At 45.2% G+C, this 24,876-nt stretch overlaps 1 protein-coding gene across 1 annotated transcript in view; it reads right to left on the minus strand.

Annotated features, from left to right (window-relative positions):
• The window catches only part of LOC138964823 (gamma-tubulin complex component 6-like), a 64,368-nt gene that overhangs the window by 26,230 nt on the left and 13,262 nt on the right, over positions 1–24,876 (minus strand). The window contains exons 6-18 of the mRNA XM_070336861.1: positions 14,284–14,340; positions 13,603–13,730; positions 12,906–12,948; positions 12,185–12,327; positions 11,253–11,460; positions 8,623–8,918; positions 7,302–7,371; positions 6,323–6,432; positions 5,975–6,066; positions 4,611–4,750; positions 2,312–2,454; positions 1,282–1,373; positions 94–182 (exon numbers count right to left, since the gene is read on the minus strand). Of these exons, the coding sequence (XP_070192962.1) occupies positions 94–182; positions 1,282–1,373; positions 2,312–2,454; positions 4,611–4,750; positions 5,975–6,066; positions 6,323–6,432; positions 7,302–7,371; positions 8,623–8,918; positions 11,253–11,460; positions 12,185–12,327; positions 12,906–12,948; positions 13,603–13,730; positions 14,284–14,340 (1,611 nt within the window). The remainder of the gene's footprint in view (positions 1–93; positions 183–1,281; positions 1,374–2,311; positions 2,455–4,610; positions 4,751–5,974; positions 6,067–6,322; positions 6,433–7,301; positions 7,372–8,622; positions 8,919–11,252; positions 11,461–12,184; positions 12,328–12,905; positions 12,949–13,602; positions 13,731–14,283; positions 14,341–24,876) is intronic.

Consider the following 24,876-nt stretch of genomic DNA (forward strand, 5'->3'; position numbering starts at 1 on the left):
CATCACTTCAGTTGTTCATCCCAATACAGTTATTTTCGTTCAGCTGCAACAAGTTATCTGTTGTTCATGTATTTAGGCGCCCAAGCAACTCACCTGCAAGTCGGTTGTCATCTGGTCCTTCAGCCGTTTGAATTCCTTCCTTTTCTTGGCGTCTGCTTTTTGCTTCCGCCCATCCAAAATACCTGTCACATTTCACTGAGGTTTTAGAGATCATCAGTATAATCAAACCAAGCACCAGACATAAAAAGGCCACAGAAAACATCTTTCCACTGCGTAATGTTTCAGTGCAATCAAATAAAAGACACTGAATATACTAGCGTCTATTCTAAACATCTGATGTACCAAGCAACAGATAAAAAGTGGTAACAAAAAACATTCTTCCACAACTGAACATTTCAGGGGCATCAAATCATGGTGCTGTATATACTAGCTTCAATTGTAATTTCTATTCATGTTGTTATGCACGAGTTCTTTCGCAAAAGAGATCAGTGAAAAAGCAGAGCATCTCATAAGTTTCTGGAGATTTTAAGATAAAAATCACACAAAGCACAACCCCCAGAAAGGAAAGTGCACTATTGAAGGATACCGTAAGGAGTTCTTTAACACACAAAGCACAACAGCCAGAGAGGAAAGTGTACTGTCGAAGGATACCGTAAGGAGTTCTTCAACACACAAAGCACAACAGCCAGACAGGAAAGTGTACTGTCGAAGGATACCGTAAGGAGTTCTTCAACACACAAAGCACAACAGCCAGACAGGAAAGTGTACTGTCGAAGGATACCGTAAGGAGTTCTTCAACACACAAAGCACAACAGCCAGAGAGGAAAGTGTACTGTCGAAGGATACCGTAAGGAGTTCTTCAAAACACAAAGCACAACAGCCAGGGAGGAAAGTGTACTATCGAAGGATACTGTAAGGAGTTCTTTAACACACAAAGCACAACAGCCAGAGAGGAAAGTGTACTGTCGAAGGATACCGTAAGGAGTTCTTCAACACACAAAGCACAACAGCCAGAGAGGAAAGTGTACTATCGAAGGATACCGTAAGGAGTTCTTCAATACACAAAGCACAACAGCCAGAGAGGAAAATTTACTATCGAAGGATACCGTAAGGAGTTCTTCAACACACAAAAATCAATGAAAAAAGCAGAGCATCTCATAAGTTTCTGGAGATTTTAAGATAAAAATCACACAAAGCACAACCCCCAGAAAGGAAAGTGCACTATTGAAGGATACCGTACAGTGCTGTTATCAAAGTAACGCAGGTGATGTATTGTCTCACCTTGAAGACGGGCTATCTCCATGGCAGCCATACGTCGTGCAGTTTCCAGCAGTTCGTGTTGAGCGTCTGCTGCTCGCCGCAGCTTGTCCGCTCTGTGAAAGAAGAAAAGAACAGAGTAATGAAATTTGATGTTTAGCATGATGAGGCGGGGAAATAGCTTAGTCGGTTAGTCGGTAGTGGCACTGCCTTCTTCTTCTTCTTCTTCTTCTTCAGCGTTCGTGGGCTGAAACTCCCATGTACACTCGTGTTTTTTGCACGAGTGGAATTTTACGTGTATGACCTTTGGTTTTTTTTTACCCCGCCATTTAGGCAGCCATACGCCGTTTTCGGAGGAAGCATGCTGGGTATTTTCGTGTTTCTATAACCCACCGAACTCTGACATGGATTACAGGATCTTTTTCGTGCGCACTTGGTCTTGTGCTTGCGTGTACACACAGGGTGTTCGGACACCGAGGAGAGTCTGCACACAAAGTTGACTCTGAGAAATAAATCTCTCGCCGAACGTGGGGACGAACTCACGCTGACAGCGGCCAACTGAATGCAAATCCAGCGCGCTACCGACTGAGCTACATCCCCACCCGCACTGCCTTCAAAACCAGTTGTTGCTATCGGCGTGGGTTCGACTTTGTGCAGACTCTCCTCGATAAAAATCCAAGTGCACAGCGAAAGTCTCAGGGCTTAGAAACATGAATCTAAACTTAAAAACTTGTTTGTCTGTTCTCTATAAAGACAATTGGGTCGATGTACTTGTGAATGTCATGTTTTGTCAAAAATCAAACATTCCAAAATGTAATATAAATTGTAACACAGAAAGAACTGACACATACTTCAACAGCATACACACATGTCTATATAACAGATTAATTTCAAGGTGTTGTACATGAGAATTGTGACGTCAATCGTTAGGATCACAAATATTTGAATAAAATGTGTAGATATTAAAATTAAACGCCCCACATGATGTGCACGGCAAGCTTTTTTCTTCTTTTTTGTTGTGAAACACAGAAAGAACACGGAGTTTCAGACTGACCTTGACATGGTTAGTTGCCGAGCGATCTGCTGCATGCGACTGACGTACATCTGGCACTGCACCCCAATGTCACGCAGGTCGGACCGAGCATAGGAGATGAAGATCCGAGGTATCTCGCTGTCGCTGGTGCAACACAGGAAGTGCTGAGGACAGAAACATATTACTTGTATCATGATGAAGAATGGAAAAAATCACATTATACGGTGGAACCTGTCTCTAACCACCAGCCAAGGGACCGACCAAAAGTTGTCTTTATTGACAGGTGCTTGTAATGGAACGGTGGAACCTGTCTCTAACCATCACCCAAGGGACCGACCAAAAGTGGTCTTTATTGACAGGTGCTTGTAATGGAACGGTGGAACCTGTCTCTAACCATCACCCAAGGGACCGACCAAAAGTTGTCTTTATTGACAGGTGCTTGTAATGGAACGGTGGAACTTGTCTCTAACCACCACCCAAGGGACCGACCAAAAGTGGTCTTTATTGACAGGTGCTTGTAATGGAACGGTGGAACCTGTCTCTAACCATCAGCCAAGGGACCGACCAAAAGTTGTCTTTATTGACAGGTGCTTGTAATGGAACGGTGGAACCTGTCTCTAACCACCAGCCAAGGGACCGACCAAAAGTTGTCTTTATTGACAGGTGCTTGTAATGGAACGGTGAATTTAAAAGAGATAAAGCCCTTTGGAGTGGTCGTTTTGGACAGGTGGTCGTTCTCAAGAGATGGTCGCTAGGGCAGGTTCAACTGTTAACCAGAAGGATCAGAGGTTTATTAGCCTAAGCTGCCAAGAAATCACATTTGAAAACGGAGTATGACTGCCTAAAATTGAGGGGGGAAAACAGCTGTACACCTAAAAGCCTACTCATGAGTCTGTTGCAGCTCACGAAGGCAGAAGAAGACCAATTTCTCTGAACCCAGTTATCATATGAAGAAATAAACCTGTTTATAATCATCAGATCAACCTCTCACCTTTCTTCTGACCTGATATACTTTAACTGACAGGAAAAGTTTGAATAGTCAGCTGCACATAACTGATAACCCGTTTCTGTTCAAGTAGGCGACACCGACATTCTTTTCTCCCCATCAGCTAGAAACCTTGGATTCACCCTTTCATCTGACATGACCCTTAACAAACATATATCTTTAGTCTGTAGAGCAGCTTATTTTGAGCTTCGTAAGATCAGCACCATTCGCCACACACTCTCCTCTCAAACAACTAACACTCTTGTCTGTGCCTTTGTTCTTTCTAAACTCGACTACTGCAACTCTCTTCTCTCTGGCTGTCCTCTGTATCTCCTGCATAAACTACAAAAAGTCCAAAACTCGGCAGCACGCCTCATTCTGAAAGCACGAAAACGAGATGACGCAAAACACTTCTTCACACACTGCACTGGTTACCTATTCAAGCCCGCATTGACTACAAACTGTCCACCCTCTGCTTTAACTTCTTTTCTGGCTCGTCTCCTGCTTACTTCTCTGAACTCCTCACCGTCTATTCTCCAGCAAGACAACTCCGTGCCTCTTCTGACTGTCGCATCCTCACCATTCCACACACCAAAACCAAAACATACGGACAACGCACTTTTACTTTCTGCGCACCCACACACTGGAATTCTCTCCCCTTTCACATCCGCCACTCTCAGTCACCCCAAGCATTCAAACGAGCACTTAAAACGCACCTCTTCAAGAAATACAACCCCTGATTATGTTTTCTCAGTCCATCAGTAGGCTACATGTAGTGTATTTGTTGTTTTAGTGATAATGTGATAATGTGTATACACATTTAGGGCTGTTTTTCAGTATTAATAACATGTTCTGTTTGATTAAGGGTATTCAGCTGGTATTTCCTTGTTTTTACTACCTATTTTATTCATGTTTTTATTACTTAATTAGTGGAAGAATCTGTTGTAATGTATGTTTGATGGTGTATGCTTTTAATCAAGCGTTGCTGACTATGAATGTAGATGTAAATGCTTGTATAACTGTGTTTGAATTTTAAATGTGTCAAGCGCAAAGAGCATAATTGTAAAGTTATGATGTTGCGCTATATAAATGCTCATTTATTATTATTATTATTATTATACCAAAAAAAGAAGAGATTTCTTTCAAGCAGGTACCCTAGGATTGCACATTTTCAACAATTTAAAGACCTTGCCACAGCAGAAGATGGATACCAAAAAAGGAAGAGATTTCTCTCACGCAGTTTACCTGAGGGTTGCACATTTTCAGCAGGTTGAGGGCTTTGCCTCAGCGGAAGATGGATATAAAAGAAGGAAGAGATTTCTTTCCAGCAGTTACCTGAGGGTTGCACATTTTCAGCAGGTTGAGAGCCTTGCCGCAGCGGAAAATGGCCGGCGCCAGGTCAACGAGGAAGGTGGGCATGGTGGCCGTCTCATCCTCTGTGGTCAGCGTGTAGCCCTTCTCCCAGTACTGCTCATCTGCAACACAAAGTCACACAATACAGTTGAACCCCTCTATAAAACTTCCCAGTTTAAGACCCTGTTTTCTCAGATTTTCTGTTCATAATCTCTGTAAATTTACCCCCATTACCCCGATTTCAAGATTTTTAGCATTTACTCACTTTCAAAACCATCACTTAATTGCAAAAATGAGGATGACATTGATAAAAACAAACATCATACAGTGGTTCTAGGGTGTTCAAAGTACCTATAAATGCTGTGAACCCCTAACACGTCATAGAACAATTTTGGACCACCTTAAAGGAGGTTTAAAAACAGTGCCCTCCCAAATATGTCCATGTAGAAAACAGAACAAAATGCAGAACACATCCTCCAGGACGGCAAGAACCTTCAACAGGAGATCTGACAAAGCCCCACAACCCTTGAGGACAGACTGTACAAGCCTGTAGAGGAATTACACAGGACCAACAACTTCATCTTGATAGCTGGGCCGAGGGGCACGAACTCAAAGTGGGTGCCACCCAAACGGGAGAGAACAAACCGCAGGTTCTGATTCGTTGAAATCACAACAGACCTGTGCACACTCAAAACGCTCATCAGTAGTAAACAAACCAAATTTCAGTAGTTTTTAAAATGTTTCAGTAGTAAGCTGTAACGACAGTTCAAGACATAATTCTGCTCACAAAGCACACAAACTGAAACACTATGACGCAGTAGAAAGGGAATTACGTATTGGTCTCCTTTGCTGGATTTTACGATCTCAAGGTTGTCTCGAGAATAACTGGACTTCCAGCACTTGTGCCGTTTTCTTCTTCTTTGGTGACAGAGCTGCTGTCTCCTCTTCACTTTCTGAATCTCGCACTCTTTTTTTCTTTTCCATGTTTCACTTCAATCACAAGTTGCCACGCAGACGCTGGACGAACTAAGTCTAATCTTGAACGAAGACTCAATGCTGAGAAAACGCGCTACCGGTAATTCGGAAAACGTCTTTTCAGCGCAATGGCCAACTAATTGGTCAAAACATCTTAAAACAGAACAAAAGTACAAACTTTTTTTGGAGTAATTCTGCATATAAAAATCGGAGAAATTACGGAGAAACCGTAGATGTGCACAGGTCTGCAACAAATCTTCAGTTTCAACCAATCCGACACTGCGGGGGCTCCCGTTTGGGTGGTAACTTTGTCGTGCACCTCAATCCTGGTTGACAGGTGAACGAGCAGAAGTAAACAAAATAATTCTTACCTCTGGCTTCCAAAAACTGATGATTCACCTGGATCATAAATTCCCCATACACATCACGGAAAGTTCCATGAAACACCCAGTCTTGAACAAACCTGTTAAATAAAAAAAGAAGGTATAAAACACACAAGATACACACACAAAATTAATGAAAGGGTGAACACTTCGATTTGGATGCTGGGTGTGTTCCTATCGTCGTTGTTGTTGTTGTTGCTGTTGTTGTTGTCTAATCTCCAGGTATGCTCCTTCAAATAAAGTCTAGCCCCCAAGAATACAAATTACTTATAGCTAATCTCCATTTAAAACAAAATCTTGTTGTATGTTGGGGAATCATTGAGAAAGACAGCTTACATAACAAACGGCTGACAGGTGGTGCGGAGCAGGAACAGCATCAGCAGGTAGTTGTCTGTGTTGACAGACGCCAGGGTCTCCTGGTACAGGTACGAGATCAAAGGCACACCCTGCAAGTTAAAAAAACCCATATATATATATATATATATATATACACTAGATGATTACCCGCTTTGCCGGGTACCGGCTTCGCCGAGAAGAAGTAGACCCGAATACCAGGCTGCGCCTGGGACCCGGCTTTGCCGGCGCACGAAGGATAAACGCGCAAAACACTGGAGACCTTCTAAAAATAGTAACGTGCAGTGACCTTCTAAAAATAGTAACGTAGTAACGGGAATATGGATTGACGCCACACGGAGGAAGGGAGATAATCGCGGCTGAAAACACTGGAGAAGATAAGGAAGAGTTACTGGTAGTGGATCCCGACAAAAAAAACCAAAATCGGTTCAGCGCGCACAGCGCTGCGCGCTGAGAGCACGTGTTGAAATATCTCATCGATGAGGTTGTGTCCGGGGTGTAGCTGAATACGGTGTCCAAATTTGAAAAAGATCCACCGAGAACTTTGGCCGTGCATCGCGAACAGACAGACAGACAGACACTAGTCGTATATATATATAGATATATAGATACCAATAAATAAATAAATTAAACAAACAAACAAACAAACAAAGCAATCAATCAATCAATCAATCAATCAATCAATCAATCAATCAATCAATCAATAAAATGTTTGCAGTTAAACAACTCATAACACTCTTGGAAATAACTTGCATAACATATTTCAGCAACTTTCATCAGAACACAGAGGAACCCTCTTTTAAGATTTAAAACTGCCCCCCTTTTTAAGACCTTGTATTTAAGATTTTCTACACGTAACCTCTGCAAATGTACTTTCATTTTAAGACTGTCTTTTTCCAGACTTGGTTTTCTCAGATTCTTTTTAGGTCTTAAAGGGGCAAAACACAGAGGCAAAACTTACTGTAAGAAAAGAAGCATCTGGTCCTGCTGTTGGATACTTCTCATCACAGTGACAAAGTTCTGCCAGAAATCTATTGAAAGAAACAGGAGCAAGGAGTTGAAACATGTTGATCTCATGTACAGAGTGGTTGGATCAATGCTGAAGCAAAACATGTTGATCTCATGTACAGAGTGGTTGGATCAATGCTGAAGCAAAAATACATACCCTCATTTCTTTGACAAAATACAGTTTGTCTTACTTGAGAGGGGTGGTGTCTGCACAAACTCTTACAATGTATGCCAAGATCATTTTTAGGTTTTGGAAGCCATTCATTCCAGGTATATCAGACGTGATAAACTCGGGTATCTTTCTCAAACTTGACCGTAAACTCTTTCAGCTGTCTTTTGTCTCACTGGTTTCCTCTTTCTCCCCCGCTCTCACACAAACACATATGCATGCGCACACACACAAGCATGTATAGACAATCCCCCCCCACGCATGCACACACACACACACACTTTCAGTTGTCCTCTCTCTCACTGGTTTCCTCTTTCTCCCCCTCTCTCACACAAACACATACCGTACTTTCCGGGTCATAAGGCGCGACTTTTTTCCTCGAGTTCGACCCCTGCGTCTTGTATAACGAAGCGTCTAATCCGTGTATGAAATACGAAAAAAATCAAAGAGACCGCCTGAGTACCAGTCAAACAACTTGTGATAATGCATGTTTCAGCTACTAGGTACTGCCCTGGCCAAGTTTCCTCAGCTCTCAAGCCACCCAGCTATCACAATGGACCTGCCTTTGATCTGGCCGCACACACAGAACACACATATTTCCACTCTGTTAAACTCGGTCACTGACTGGTCACTGACCCCGGTGCAGGAAGTGTTTCCTCTCTCAGATATGACAGGGGAACCACCTCTCATGGCAAAAACTGGGTCATTGACCCCTGGGAAGAAGGTCGTGTCTATAAACAAGGCCACCCAGCTATCACAATGCCTTTGATCTCGCGGCACACACAGAGCACACATATTTCCACTCTGTTAAACTCGGTCACTGACCCCTTGGAAGAAGGTCGTGTCTATAAACAATAAACCTGCCTTTGATGTGTGGCTTATTTTCATTCTTCAACCGTTTGTTACCGGTATACTTTTTCAATTTTGGTGCGCCCTATCGGCCCCCTGCGCCCAATGGGTGACGGGATTACAATTTTTTTTAAAAAGAAGGGGGTGCGTCTTGTATAACGAAGCGCCTTGTCACCCGGAAAGTACGGTATGCATGCACGCACACTCACACACAAACACTCCCCCCCCCCCCCCCCACCTCCTACCCCACACCAACCTGATTTGCCTGAGAGCGTCATGACAGTGCATCTTCATTCCCAGTAAAGTCAGGTCCCTGGGAAGACTGAGCACGACAGCTCTGTAGGACTGCAGCACAGATCGTATGGCGCCGGTGAAAGCCTGAATAACCAGGCCCCCTGTGAAGAGCGAGTCCAGCTCTCTGGGAGCAGAGAACAGCGCCAGGCGGTGATACAGGGTGCCGCACTCAGTGAAGTCTACCAGAAAGCTGTGCAACGATTCAGGGCTGAGTCCACTGGTGCTCACAGTGGGGTTGATGGTAAATGAGTCTTCCGCCTGCAACACAGAAACCAACGTGGAACACTTTATCGTCTCAAAAGAGCAATTAATTTACAGTGCATGATGCCAATAGACGAATTCCAAAAATGACTATTGGGTTTGTATAGGTTATGGAAGAGTGACTGCCCTTGCTTTTTACTAGGACAAACATTGGAGGGGCCAATCACTAGGAAGGGGTGTGTCGGAAACACATGGACAGGAGCAACTGTGAAAATATTTGTCAGAGGAAAAGCAAGGGTATTCACTCTTTCACAGCCCATACAAACTCGACGGAGTTATTTCCAACAATCGTCTATTCTTGATTACATGTCAATCTTAGATTACAAGTCAATTTCACCCACGAAGAGGCAAAGTTTTATGCCATAAGATTATTTAACAGTAGAATCTTGATAAAAATTCCACTCTAGTTAAAAAAAAAAAGTAAAAACAAAAAACAACAAGAAGAGCAAACGCTCGATCGAGTCACTTTCGCAGTTCTGAATATTATATGAGGCATCAGATGGACAGGAAGAAATTGCTATTCACAACACAATGAGTCACGTTCACATAAAATTTGAGCCCGGTCACTTTTATAGTTTCCGAGAAAAGCCCAACGTTAAGTTGTGTGTTGCCGAACAGAAAAGGCTAGTTATCTCCCTTGTTTTTCTGATAACGTTCGTAAAAGGCTACAGATGTAAATACTTTGATGTAAAGAATAATCCTACAAAGTTTCAATCACATCCGATGAACTTTGTCAAAGATATAAAATGTCTAATTTTTCCTTTGACGCTGACCTGTGACCTTGAAAAAGGTCAAAGGTCAACGAAACCATCGTTAAAGTGTAGAGGTCATTGGAGGTCACGACTAAACAAAATATGAGCCCGATCGCTTTGATAGTTTCCGAGAAAAGTCCAACGTTAAGGTGGTGTCTACGGACGGCCGGACGGACGGCCGGCCGGACGGCCGGCCGGACAGACTAACACTGACCGATTACATAGAGTCACTTTTTCTCAAGTGACTCAAAAAGAAGAGCTGGAAATAAATAATTCTGCTGATATTACCCAGCTTAACGATACTTCATCAGCAATCTTGGTATACTGAACAATTTCAAAAACAACAATCTAAATAAATCAGTGTTGTTCCCAGACACAAAAGACAACGGGTCAGTTGGACATGGACTCAGAATATATATCGGTCAAAATGTCCTGGACCCCAAAATAAATTTGTGTAAAAGACATCCCACGTGTCACAGCCATCATACATATATGGAAAGCCGTTTGGCTCATAACAATTACACGCGTAATAAAAAATAAATACACGCGTAATAAATGATTAATACGCGTGTAATAAATGATTAATGCGCGTGTAATAATCATTTTTTACGCGTGTAAGAAATGATTAAATACGCGTGTAATAACTATTTCATGCGCGTGTAAGAAATGATTAAATACGCGTGTAATAAATATTTCATGCACGTGTAAGAAATGATTAAATACACATGCAGGAAATAGTTTATACGCGTGTAAGAAATGATTAAATGCACGTGGAATAAAAATGTCATACACGTGTACGAAATGATTAAATACACGCGTAATAAATATTTCATGCGCGTGTAAGAAATATTTAATACACGCGTAATAAATATTTTATGCGCGTGTAAGAAATAATTAATACACGCGTAATAATCATTTCATGCGCGTGTAAAAAATATTTAATACACGCGTAATAAATATTTCATGCGCGTGTAAGAAATAATTAATACACGCGTAATAATCATTTCTTACACGCGTATGAAATAGTTATTACACGTGTATTTAATCATTATGCTATTCCATAGCATAAGAAAAAAGATAAATTACACGCGCATTAATCATTTATTATACGCGTATTAATCATTTATTACGCGTGTATTTATTTTTTATTACGCGTGTAATGGTTATGAGCCAAACGGCTTTCCATCATACATACTACCGGCCTGAGGTCAGGACAATGCATCAGGTCAAAAAAGTATACATAAATGGCCGAAGACAGTACCTGCTAACCCTCATGAAGCCTCAAGTGTAGCAATTTAGAATTTGTTTTAATTTTCAGTGTAGCAAATGGTGTTCAAGTGTAGCATTTCTTAACATGTATTCCTCCATCCGTATTTATGCCGTCTTGCACAAGAAAAGACATTTTTAATAAAGTTTCATTCAAATGCAGGAACATGAAATGCCCATTGGAGCATATTTGCAGTCCCATTTTTCTTCAGTGTAGACAATGTTTATGACCAAGGCGTAGCATTTGGCAGCTCTGGAAGACGGAGGCCTGTAAACAACACTGAAACATGGATTACAAATTCATTCTACAAACCAGAGAGAAGGGGAAGGTGCAAGAAGGAAAGCCAATTAGCAGGTAGATGATGTCTTTGACAAGCTGTGCAGAGGACACCTGTCGCACAGGGGGTTGCCAGGTGCCAGGGTCAAGCAGGTGCTCATTGTGACGACGCAGGTGGTACAGCTCATCCACTGCCTGTGGTCCCATCTCTGTCAGGTAGCTACGTTCCGTCACCATGGGCTCACTGTCATTCAGAAAAAAAGTATCATCTTATGTCATGGTGTTTTAACAATGCCTAGCAGTCATATGCACATCAGGTTAGTCTTCACAGTTTGTCAATTGTATTTGAGATGGGTAGACATACCAGACTGTATAAAGTATATTGTACATATTTGCAATGATTTGGTGACACTCAGACACTTTTTGTGGGGGTTTTTGTACAAAGGCATTGCTGTTTGTAGTTTTAGAGCTAGAGCAAAGCTCCCTGTATAGTCTGGGTTCACATTTCTGTTATGCAGGTTGTCATACTAGTGAGAAAGTGCATCATTTTGCTTTTCCCAGGCACACAAATAATTCAATCCATAACCATGCATTAGTGCCATATTTTGCCTCTCAAGATACAGGGTCCAGGGTGCAATTCAGCTTTCACTTGAAATGTAATCCTAGGTGTGAAGAATCTGCAAAGTAAGGCCCTTCAGAGGCCTTTCAGAAAATATGGCTGACTGACAAATTTGAGACACACCCTCTCGCTAGTGACTGGCTTGTAATGCCCCATGGGAAAGTTTCACAAATGGGAAGAAACAGATGTTACGTACGCGCGCAGAGTATCGACTATCAGAATCGCACTTTCCCCCAGAGCAACACATAATGAAGCGAAAGTCGAAATATTTGTCAGAGCTTCAAGTGGTCTAACTCATTGTCATTGTCATGTAGCAGTGAAAAAGTTATTTCCAAACATGGTCTATTACCATCCAATGCGTTCCCAGACATAGTGCTGGCTTGGTGTGGTGGTCAGTGCCAGCTCCCAGATGTCCTCCTCCACAAAACTTTCTGCTGGTGTGGTCACTGTTGATGAAGCCTCTGTGGTGATAAAGCCCTCGTCCTCTGAAAGCTGACCATCAACAAAAACAATGGATGAGCATTCAGCACTTATTATACGTTATTTGTATTTTTGACCAAAATAGTACATGTTACACGGATCGAGACAGTCAGTGTTCCTCCCTGCAGTCGAGGTGAACAATGATTGACAAGATCTTTGTAAAATGTCATATTTTGGTCAAAAATACAAATAACATTTAGGTATTGATCGATTTTAGTTACAACTCGTTTTATTTGTTACCATTGAACCCACACAAATGTGCACTCTTTGTAGTCTCGGCTAGCCGCCTGATGTGAGTTTTTGTTGGATTCTGACGTCACAAGGGTCCGAGAAGGAAATTCCAATGTTTAATTGATACATTACCCGTTAATATCAAACAGCTTCCTTCATATAATTTGAACCAGGATAAGCACAACAGTAAAGAAGATCAAAGACAATTAGATGGCGTTCTATGTCAAACATTGTAATAAACTTGGTGTGAAACAAAATGAAAAAGAGGTGTGCTTTAGTTTTATCACTTCTAATACAATTTTCCCCCAAATCAGCTGCCTCTAATTTTGTACACACACAAAATTATATCTCATATTTACCTCACTCATAGAAATGGCCTTTGGTATCATGATCTCAGGAGGGCTGAAACAAGGCAGAAAGTGTTTTCTCGTGTCAAAGTGATTCAGTAAATAACAACAACAGAAAAAAAGACATCAATCACAGCAAAATGAAAGCAAAATTGACACTGCCAAACTGACAGAACCCTACTCTAACAAGCCAAATATGTTTCCTTTGCAGATGTTAACCTTCCTCTTCTCCAAGATACTCTACAATGAACACATTTTTACGCACAGCTAATTCCAAAAGCCAAAAGCAGGCAAATTATGATCTGACAGGGAACCCTGTCTTGCACTTGGAGTATTCTCAAACAAACTTGGTGAATTTCAGAAAAATGATCGTACTCCACACAGCATTTGAACATACATGATTCAAACATGCTTAACACGCGTCCGCCGCACCGTTAATGAAGTTTACTAATACGTTTAAAACAAATGCTTCTTTAAATGTTTACTGACAAAAACTGTAATCATGTGTCAAAATACCGGATCAGCTTCAGGATGCGCTTTTGACAACAAGTAGTCCAGGAATTTTTCTCATCGTATTTTTTTTCAATGACTGTACTGATGGTATTCTAGACAATCAGGCATACAAAATACGGCGAAATGGTATGGGTTCCCAGGTCTGTATGATACAGATAATGAATGAACAGTGTTCATCTGCTCTTCTTATTGTTACCTAGACTGTGGATCGTCAGGCAAGTCTGGCAGATCCAGTCTCACAGCCAGCGATGTGTCACGTGCATGAACCAGCCCTCCAAACAAGGACAGACGTGTTTCATATTCGTGCTGGTCACGGTACTCTCTCTGCAACAAAAATATAAAAAGTCAAGACAGCCCAGAAATTCAAGAACCTTATTTTCAATCACTGTTTCACCTAACAGAGTGAGATGTAAAGCCTCCCCCAAAATTGACGTATGGCTGCCTAAATGGCAGGGTTAAACTAGTCATACACGTAAAAACCCACTCGTGCAAAAACACGAGTGTATGTGGGAATTTCAGCCTATGAACGAAGAAGAAAAAGAAAATGTGAAGCCAAATGGCACATAAAGGAAAGTTAAGTAAAGAGTACATTTTCAGACACTTTCATTTGGCAGATATATAAAGACCTACAATGTCTGTGTTCAACTTCAAGGAGTAATAAGAGTTTAATTCTTTAAACACCGTTGTCACAATCCTGGAATGATTTCTTTTTTTGAAAGCAGAATATTTTTTTCAGAAGACTGACATTGTACTTCAAAAGTTAACAACACCAACAACAATTTTTTTTTAAAGCCAAATAAAACAAACAATCCAGCCCCCCAAAAAACACTCACAACAACAAATATGTTCAACAAAACAAAAAAGCAGGTGTCCATACCTCCACACTAAACAAGACACTGCCGCCAATGCCCCTGCCAGGTGGTAAAGCAAAAATCTGAAACAATTCACCAAGTATTTTAAGCTGTCCAAATGTCAGTCTTTCCATCAGTAAAATAAGTAAAACAACAACAAAATCGAAAATTTTTATCTAAATTTTGATTTGATTAATATACTTACCCGAATCACATAATTTGCATTGACCCACTTCGATGCTTAGGTTATGATAAAAGCTACCCCGTCTAGGTATAAGGGGAGCAACCCCAACTAAAAAAGTGACTGCACCAGAATGACTGACACCCTGGGTTACGTCCCATGTAGCCTACTACGTCATCAATGGTGCTGGTCACGTGATACCCCTTCAATCGACTAATAGCATACTAAAAATATCGAGCGGGGCAGGCGGGAGGGAATTACTTATGTGATTCGGGTAAGTATATTAATCAAATCAAAATTTAGATAAAAATTTTCGATTATAATTACATATTCTTACGCCGAATCACATAATTTGCAGATAACTCCAACCAGGCGGTGGGTAAGATCAAAAAAGTTCAAACTCACCATCAATTTCTGGAAATGCACTGGCCCGCTGCCACCAAGGCAGGCAGGGACCTTGATCCATCGTTACAGAGCGAAGCAATGTCTCTCAGATAAAAGCTGATGAATACATCGTCTGATCGCCAATAAGCTGTATTCAAAACTTCGCTCATTCTGTGGGACCGCAAGACGGCCAAGGAAGAGGCCCAAGGCAGCAATGTCTCCCTATTAAACTGATAAAGACAAAAGCCGAGCACCAGTAAGCTGTGTGCAGGACATCATCCAACCTCCCAGACCGTAAAACGGCCGAGGAGGAGGCCCAGGCCCTGGAAAAAGAGCTCGGGCTGAGCCTAGGGGAAAGATAGCCGAAAGCTACGCCAAGGCGGAGGGAAAGAGAATCCCTCGCCGAAAAACTGGCCCACTGCCAAACAACAGGGAAAGAGCCGGTGAGAAAGAAAACATCTAGCTCACTCTAAAACCCTTGCCAGGAACTGGCCCACTGCCAAAAGACAGAACGAGGACCGAGAACCAACCTAAATGACAGTCGCAATGCCGCTCAGGCAAAAAATGCGAAAGACAGCATCAGAGAGCCCGTAAGCTGTGCTCAGCACTTCTTCCCATCTCCTGAACCATAAAAAACAGCCCAGAAAGGGGCTCAAGTCTTGAATAACCCGAGCCGAGTAGAGGGACAGACAAGCTGCCCCCCCCCCCCCCCCCTTACTATTGGAAGGAAATGCCAAAAACCCTGGAAACGACTAAGCGTAAGGTTGACCGATCATAAATGAAAAGCACCAACCTTCCCCAGGACCGTAAGACAATCATGCCAAAGAAAAAGCCTTGGCATGGAGAGAGGCCCGAAAGGCCGGAGAGATAACGGTCAGCTCCAGAGAGGAGTGACCTGTTTCCTAGAAAGAGAGAGAGACGTCTGAGTACAAAAAACCAGAGTCAAACTCAAAGAAACAACTCAGAAGAGACGGTCACCAGAAGTCCACTACCAGTCCATGCAGAAGCACAGAGGGAGGTAAACAGAGGAAGAAGCGGCCTACGAAAAGTGTAAGCCGCCAGCAGAGCGGAGAACGCGGTGGCCAAAGCCTGATGTGACCGGTGACTCTAACCGAAATGACTAAAGTCAGAGTGATCACAAAGCAGTCTGCTTGTAGGTAAATGAAAGAAAATCAAAAACCCAAAACAGAAACGAGACTGGAAAGAAAAAACAGAAAACTGTGAAGCTAACCAGCCTTAAGACTCCCTGAACGAGAGTTCTCAAGAAGAAGGGCCCGAAGTAAATTTCGCGGCCGACCGAGCCCAGAAAATTCCTGAGTCTGGCTGAAAAACCAAACACGTCTGATACCTCAGAACCGAGAATCAGACACGGAACACAACAGGCAAGAGTCCGTAATAGATGCAAGTGGTAGAAGGGTGACCTTAACAGGCAACCCACCCCACCGGAAGTCGACCCGACTCGCCTCATGGCAGGATGAGGGAGAAGAGGAAGACACAAATTCTAGAGACACGGAGACCGTAGTCGCCCATGCCAGGCAGGAGACTATTACACGAGCTAAGGCTGAGAGCCGGAACGCCCGTAGACCTGCCATCAAAGATGCTGGGCTGAAAGCCCGCACCAAGAAACCAGGAAATTAACTAGACCTCCACCGAAAGGGGAGGGTTAGCCAATAAAGCTGAGAAAAGTGATAGGCCACAAGAATGACCCCTCACCATGCATTGCTAAAACCAATGCAAACTCAGTAAAATCTGAATGTAACTTCCGAGGCCAACTCAAGTAAACCTTAAGTTTGGACGAAACACCAGAACAAGTCCGATCGCTAGAGAAAGACAGAGTCTAAATCGGCGAAAGACCCACAAGGACCGAGTCCAAAAGAGCAAACAACAACCACCACCACCAACGGAAGAAATGGCTGTTGTACCAGCCGAGGCTAAAAAACCCGGATGCCCTAATGCCGGCTGTTGTTCCCAAAAAACACAGACTAAGACGTCTGTGAAAGGAAGAACCTCTCCGGATAAACCTGAGCTGAGGACTTAGCCTGAAAAGGCTGAGTCTGCTTAGGTAGAGCCCGTTTTGCTGCTTCAAAGCTTGAAGAGCAAAAGAAGAGACCTGAAGGTCCCTACAAATCTTTATCTCCTTGGAGGCCAGGAGGCCAGGGAGGCCTTGGAAGCCAGGAGACCTTAGAGGCCAGGAGGCCTTAGAGGCCCGGAGGCCTTGGAGGCCATGGAGGCCTTGGAGGCCAGGAGGCCTTGGAGACCAGGAGGCCTTAGAGGCCAGGAGGCCTTGGAGGCCAGGAGACCTTAGAGGCCAGGAGGCCTTGGAGGCCTTGGAGGCCATGGAGACCTTGGAGGCCTTGGAGGCCTAGGAGACCAGGAGGCCTTGGAGGCCAGGAGGCCTTGGAGACCAGGAGGCCAGGAGGCCTTAGAGGCCAGGAGGCCTTGGGGGCCAGGAGGCCTAAGAGACCAGGAGGCTTCAGAGACCAGGAGGACTTGAAGGCCAGGAGGCCTTAGAGGCCAGGAGGCCGAAGAGAGACCCATCCACCAAGGGTGAAGAACTAAGGGTGTCTCATTGATTCCTCACAAACTAGGAATGGGCGAGGAACAAGTCCCGTCTGTACATGACCGTATGGGCATTGTGCAGAGAGGAAGGCCTTCTCCGTTCTAAATTCGCCCTAGCAAAGGTGGAGAAAGCATCCCCTGCGTCCTGCTCTTAACTGAGTGTAAAGGGCGCAAAGAACTCCGTAAAGGAGTGTCTCCGAGATGGAAGCAAGTTCCAAAAGCTGTCTGCCCACTTCCTCAGAGGGGAAGAGAGTCTGCTCAGAGAGCAGGGGACTCGAAACGTTCCCCAAAGAAGAAGTTCCGGCGTGACCGGCAAAGGTGCACGCAGAGGGGCAAAAGACGACAGCAAATTCCGGGACATCTTGGGCAAAGGCAACCTCCTCTGAGCCGCTAGTGTCCCGAAGCTGGGAAGGCCGGAGCCTGAAGCCCCTTTCCTGCAGGTCAACGGCCAAACTTCACCCCTGACTAAGAGGAGGAAGAGAGGCGTCGAAGACCAAAGGCACAGGAAGTGAGGAGAACGGCAGAACCCACTACCGAAGTGTGTGGTAGCTGCTAATCCGCCTGAGGCAGGGAGCCTGCAAGCCCAAAGGGCACTGCTGACGAAAAAACCAGACTCAAACCAGATGGGACCATAGCAGGTCCACTATCCAGTGAGCCCCCACTTCCGGCCGGAGCCAGAAGCGCAGAGGTCGCGTACGATCGCCGACATAAGGCAAGGTTCAAACCGAACGTGACCATAGCCTGTGCACTAGAGTGAACCTACGCTTCCAGCCGGAACCAGACGCAAAGCTGTCGCGGACGACTGCTGAAGTAGGGCAAGCTCGAACCAGAAGTGACAGCAGCCTGTGCACTAACCGGTGAGCTCACACTTCCGTCCGCAGCCAGAAGCGCAGAGGTCGCGTACGACCACCGCCGTAAGGCAAGGTTCGAACTGAACGTGCCAGTAGCCTGTGCACTAACCAGTGAACCGATACTTCCAGCCGGAACTGGAAGCACAGCCGTCGCGTACGACTGCTGCCGTAGGGCAAGGCTCGAAACCGGACGTGACAGCAGTCTGTACACTAACCAGTGAACCTACGCTTCCGGCCGTAACCGGAAGCGGCGCTGTCGCGGACGACTGCTGAAGTAGGTAAAGGCTCGAACCAGAAGTGACAGCAACCTGAGCACTAACCAGTGAACCTACACTTCCGGCCGGAACCGGAAGCCCAGCTGACGCTGACGACTGCTGACGTAGGGTAAGGCCCAAACCGGACGTGACAGCAGCCTGTGCACTACCGGTGAACCTACACTTCCGGCCGGAACCGGAAGCGCAGCTGCCGCGGACGACTGCTGACGTAAGGCAAGGCTCAAACCGGACGTGAACGTAGTCCGAACACTAGCCAGTGAGCCTTTTACTTCCGGCCTGAGCCGGAAGCAGCTGTCGCGGACGACTGCTGACGTAAGATGTGGGACGCACCGGACGTGACAGCAGGCTGCGCACGAGCGGAAGAACCACTGCTTCCGGCCGGAGCCGGAAGCCCAGCTGTCGCGTACAACTGCTGGTGTAAGGCGGGGTTCGGTCCGGACGTGAACGCAAGTCGCTCACTAGACGGTGAACCCCTACTTCCTGCCAAAGCAGGAAGCCCAGCTGTCGGAACCGACTGCTGGAGTACGGAGAGGTTCTGACCCGACGTGAACGCAAGTCGCTCACTAGCAGGAGAACATCCGATTCCGGAAACCGGAAGTGCAGCTGCCGTAAACGGCTGCTGCAGACACCAACCTTGAAGTGGCCGGATCCCCGGAGGGACATGCACTGTTGCGCTACCGCAAGCGGAAGGCAACAAATGCCGGCCAGGAAGAGGAGAAGAAGATCCCCAAGGGACCGTCCAGAAACATCGCGGTGGACAGCAGCCTGGTCCGGAGAAGACCCAGAGTCTGAAGGAGAGAACGTCGCCTAACCCCCAGGCGGGGGGCAGAGCTGGCGACGAAGTCCGCCGCGGCAAACCTCGCGAACGAGGGAATCTATTTCTGGAAATAAGCAAAAGATAAGTGCAGACCCCAGAGCCCTAGACTCTGGAGCCGAAACAGACGTAAAACGACAGCCTTAGAGGCCAAAACGGAACGCAGAGAGCCAGACGGCCAATCGTCCGTAACATAAAAAACGGCACAGAACAACGTAAAAAATTGCCTAAAATTGTGCCAACATGAACAACAACGGAGTTCTTCAAAATAAGAGGCTGCTGAGGGATAGAGCTTAGCAGGGCCCAAGCCCTAACCCTCGGCCTTAGCTCCCTCTAATTCTCATTAACGGCCATGTAAGCACCGAGAGAAAAATAATCAAACAACTGAAACTGGCAAAGTCCGAAAGGACGCCAACCTTTCAGAAGCCAGCAAAGAGGGCAGCTAAAACCAGTTTAGGAGCTACCAAAGGCAGCTAAACAACTAGCTATACGAAGAGTTAAGCGTCCGAGTACGGACGAAAAATCAACATAACAACAACATGCTAGCTAAAAATGGCGACCAAGGAGGAAGCCACAAGTCTGAAAATAATAAAGTCCGTACAGACACAAACATTTCAGAAGCAAGCAAGCAAAAAGATAAGCACGTACGTAAAAGCTACCGACGGCAGCTACAAAGCAAGCTACGACAGCGTTAATAGACCGAACACGGCTAAAACAACAGAAGCCAGACAACGTGCTAATGCAAATGGCGACCGTGAGGAAGCCAAACAACTGCTGAAAACTTCAGAGTCCAACGGACATGCGAAATTCACAGCAGAAACAATAAAACAAACAAGAAAAAATGAACGATCTCACCAGCTGCAAGCCAGCAAGAAGTAGACGGGGGCCGAGGCCGGTGGGTGCCGTAGACACAAAACCAGCCAGAGCAAAAGCGAACACAACCGTCACCCTTGAGTGATAGTAGTCGATTGAAGGGGTATCACGTGACCAGCACCATTGATGACGTAGTAGGCTACATGGGACGTAACCCAGGGTGTCAGTCATTCTGGTGCAGTCACTTTTTTAGTTGGGGTTGCTCCCCTTATACCTAGACGGGGTAGCTTTTATCATAACCTAAGCATCGAAGTGGGTCAATGCAAATTATGTGATTCGGCGTAAGAATATGTAATTATAATTAATGATTGATGTAAAAACCATCAGCCTCTCATTATTTGATTTGTTCTGCTATAAGAAAGTGCTCATGAAACAACGCTCTTTCCAGTTTATTTCTTATACTCAGTACACAAGCCCTTTATCCCAAATGCTGTTTGATTTGTTTGCACTACATGTACTTTTGAACAAAATGTACATACTCTTACCACAGAGAAAACACTACATGTACCATGTAACTTTCCGTTTCATTTTAACTGTCTAAATAAAAACGAAAACTAAGTAAAGGCCTAGGGATGGTGTAAGCAGGTGGTGAGGTACACGGGAAGGGGAGAAAGGGGGATGGGGGGGGGGGGGGGGGGGGCAGAAATTAAAAATTTTAGTAATAAATTTTCATTTGATTAATATACTTACCCAACTCACATATAGCAATTAACCCTGGTTCAGTGCTGGTATCGCTGTACGCGTCCCCTTGGTAACAAGAAAGACGCCTCTAAAAAAGAGTGACCGAGACCCGTAAGGGTGTCTAGGCCAGCCCGGAAACGAGGCTGCCTTCCGTATGCGCGCGCATACTCCGCCATATGCATCATTCTAAAACGAAGCCCAACTCACTTCTTTTTTAGACATATATAACCCCACAGCGGGGAGGCGGGAGGGAATAAACGATGTGAGTTGGGTAAGTATATTAATCAAATGAAAATTTATTACTAAAATTTTTAATTAAATTACATATCTTACCCAACTCACATATAGCAGATTGCTACTAAAGGTTGGAGGGCACTTTACCCAAATAGGAATCGAGATTTTGTCCTGCCTCTACCCGAGCAGGTAACCCAGAAACGCATCCTGTCTCAAGGCATAGAAATCCCTGAGAAAGACATCAATGAAGAACTTTTCGAGAAAGCCAGTAAGCCGACTCAAGAACTTCCGCCAGGAGATTAAAATAAAGATCAACTAGAGTGGAAGCCCAATCTTTTGCCTCATGAGGCCTGGCTGTAGTAAAGGGCAAGACTGCCCTGACATTCCCTGCCAGACTCTGCCACCAGCCAAGAGCTTGCCTAGCTATGGTGGAGACCCACTTGGCTAACGAGACTTTCAACATATCTCTAAACCGTACCATGATGAATGAGATAAAAAGAAGTTTCTGAGTCTCCAAACGAGAGTGCATAGTCCGAAACAGAAATCTGCTGAGGGCTCTAACAGGACAAAAATGTACATCAGGATCTCCAAGAGCAATAAACTTGCTCAAGAGAGGAAAGTTGAGTCCGCGCCACCCGAAGAGAGAGGACTGACTGCTCCCCCCCCCCTTTTAATTCCTTGCCAACACTTGAAGGCATGCCTAAACAATGTGGCAGTCTATAAAGCTAAGGTTGACTTAAGTAAGTCATTACCTCCACCAAAGTCGATAGAAAAACTTTCTACCCTTAACCAGTGTTTAACGTCGTTTCTAACCGTTCAGGGTTAAAAAGCGACGGAGTTGAAAAATAAGAACAAGAGCTGTTAGAATCAATAATCTGAAAAGATCCATGCAAGCTAGAAAAATCATTGAACTCGAAATGATCAAAAGGCTAAATATGGCTCTGGAGGAGCCAGAATATTGCTAAAAGGTTTAAAATGTGCACGAAGCTGGATTCTCCAAATTCTGCTTACTTGCCAGAAAATTAGAAGGAACCCTAAGAGCCAAGATCAGTCTTTCTCCAAAAAGCTGTCCAAAGCAAACCTAGCCAGAAAAAACCTTCTGCATAGAACACAGAAACTCTGAACCAAATCCAGAGTTGAGGCAGAAGCCCCTAAGTATCTCAAGTGAACCCTTACAGCAGACATTCAAGTAATACCAATGTGAGAAAGCAAAGATGCCTTCTTGCCAGCCTAAAGAGGTCTGGAAACCAAGATTGCAAAGACCCGTACTGTGCGACCAACAGGTCGCCCAAACTAACTCAAAAAGAGCCCTGTGAAAGCGAGGGTATGGAGCCCCAACCCAAAGTGGATAACAGCCAGCCTGAAGCTTTTCGTTTGGAAACGAAAAACAGCCAAGACCTGCCCTGCGCTTTCCTTTTACCGTGAGATTCTCTTAGTTAGAGAACCCGCGTGCCTAGAAGCGGGCTCAAAAAGAGACCTTTCAAACAAGAAAGAGAATAACCTCTAGCCAACAGAATAATACTTAAAGGGCAGAGGCTTACTCTCAGGTAAAAAACGGCAAAGTAAAATCTTTGTATATGAGTCCTTCGGACCACAAAGATAACCTGTTAAACGTAACCGCCCAAGCGAGAGACTAAAAGCAAGTTTCGTACAAACGAGCCAATCATAAAGAAAAGATGCCGCAATCTCCCGGAGCTAGGAGACCTTGATCTAACAGACAGTCTCTCCTTGCTATCGCCATCACCAAACCCGAGGTCGGTTCCATAGAACGAAAAACAAGAGAACCTAAGTCCTTAAGCTTGGAGTTACCCGAAGCCTACAGAAAGCGCTTCGCGAGTGACACGCTACTTGGGCGTAAGAAACAAGCTAAAGCACCACCACCACCACAGGCAAATAGTCGTGCGTTGCCCACAAATGTAGTGGTGACAAAGAAGACTCGCTTGCGAAAACTTCCGCAAGAACAAGATGACCCCGCCAGAGGATCTAAGAACTTAACACTCGAAGATTCTCCTCAGAAAGCTCAAACCAACTACAAAATGCCGCGAACCGCGACACAGCTGAAGTATGAGCCTCCCCATTTCCTCCTCTTGTTCCAGCATCATAACGAACATCGAAATGATGAGAACCAGTCACCCATCCCGATAAGGCAAAAACTTGCCAACGATCGGAAAAGTTTTGAAAAGTTTCAAACGTCATAACACCATGCCAGATCTCCATCCACCTGACTCACGCCAGCTGGAAGACTGGAAGAGAAAGTGAAAACAGCCTGTAAAAAAAAAAAGGCAAAGGAACCGCAGAAACGGAACCAGAAGCCAAAAGCTGAAAAGTGCCAACTACCAACACCACAGTGTTAACAGTAGAAGGATATCCCGTCCTGCACCCAGAAGTCACAGCCGCAAAAGCGAAAGCGCAACAGGCCGTGGATAAGTAAACATCAGGACCAACCGGTTGCACAGAAACACACCGGACGATCCCGTTGTACCTCGAACCATTTCAGCTGCGAGCGCCACTGCACTTGCTAACTTGAAACAGAACCTAAAATCAGTGCTTTACAGAAGAACAGGAGCACCTTAATCTGAACAGCCTTCATGCACCTCCGTGCAATCCGGAAGCTGACTCCATGCTAGACTTAAATCTCCAACAAAGAATCAGCCCTACTGCTCGCTTCCTGCCCCCCTGCTCGGTATCAAAGGCAGGAAAGTGACCCCCAGAGAGACTCGCATGGTCAACCCAAGAATCACCCAGCCCACCAACTTCCTGCCCCCAGGGCGGAAGCTTACGTTGCCTAGGGCTCTTAGCCGCTGCTGAACGTGCGCCAGAAAGCGGAAGAACCGACACGGTTTCAACACTTCACCGCACAAAGCTTGTTACCTCCTGCGAACGTACACCACTTACACCGGAGAACCCGGCTACACGCGGCCCTTTGCCAACTCCAGGGCAATGGACAACGATTCCCGGAAGCTGAAGTGAACATCCTGTTCCTCCGAACTTCCAGAAGTCATCAAACCGGATAGAGGTGGAGGAAGTAAAGCTTTGCTCTCAACCACCCCCTCCAGTCAAAACTTAAATGCCGTTTTCCGCCGCCCACGTCACTGCGCTGGACAACCTGAACGGCAAGTTAAGCTGGGTGTCGTCCATCCCCGTGAACGCACCCTCATATGGAAGTATCTTCGTTATCCTCTCCTTCATGCTCGCAATCGCAATCGGGAAGGTGACCCCCGCCTTTCGCGGTCCACCAACTTCCACAATACTTAAATGCCATTTTCCGTCGACCACGTCACTGCGCTGGACAACTTGAACGGCAAGTTAAGCTGGGTGTCGTCCATCCCCGTGGACGCACCCTCATAAGAAGGTATCCTCGTTAACCTTTCCTTCATGCTCGCAATCGCAATCAGGAAGGTGACCCCCGCCTTTCGCGGTCCACCAACCTTCACAAAACTTAAATGCCGTTTTCCGCCGCCCACGCCACTGCGCTGGACAACTTGAACGACAAGTAAGCTGGGTGTCGTCCATCCCCGTGGACGCACCCTCAAATGGAAGTATCCTCGTTATCCTTTCCTTCATGCTCGCAGTCGCAATCAGGAAGGCGACCCCCGCCTTTCGCGGTCCACCAACTTCCACAAAACTTAAATGCCGTTTTCCGCTGCCCGCGTCACGGCGTTTGGACAACTTGAACGGCAAGTAAGCTGGATGTCGTCCACCACCGTGGACGCACCCCTTCCTGCCCCCTGGGCGGAAGCAGATGCCTTTCAACCTGACCACAGTCT

This window comes from Littorina saxatilis, linkage group LG4 (assembly GCF_037325665.1).
Source record: "Littorina saxatilis isolate snail1 linkage group LG4, US_GU_Lsax_2.0, whole genome shotgun sequence".
Lineage (NCBI taxonomy): Eukaryota > Metazoa > Mollusca > Gastropoda > Littorinimorpha > Littorinidae > Littorina > Littorina saxatilis.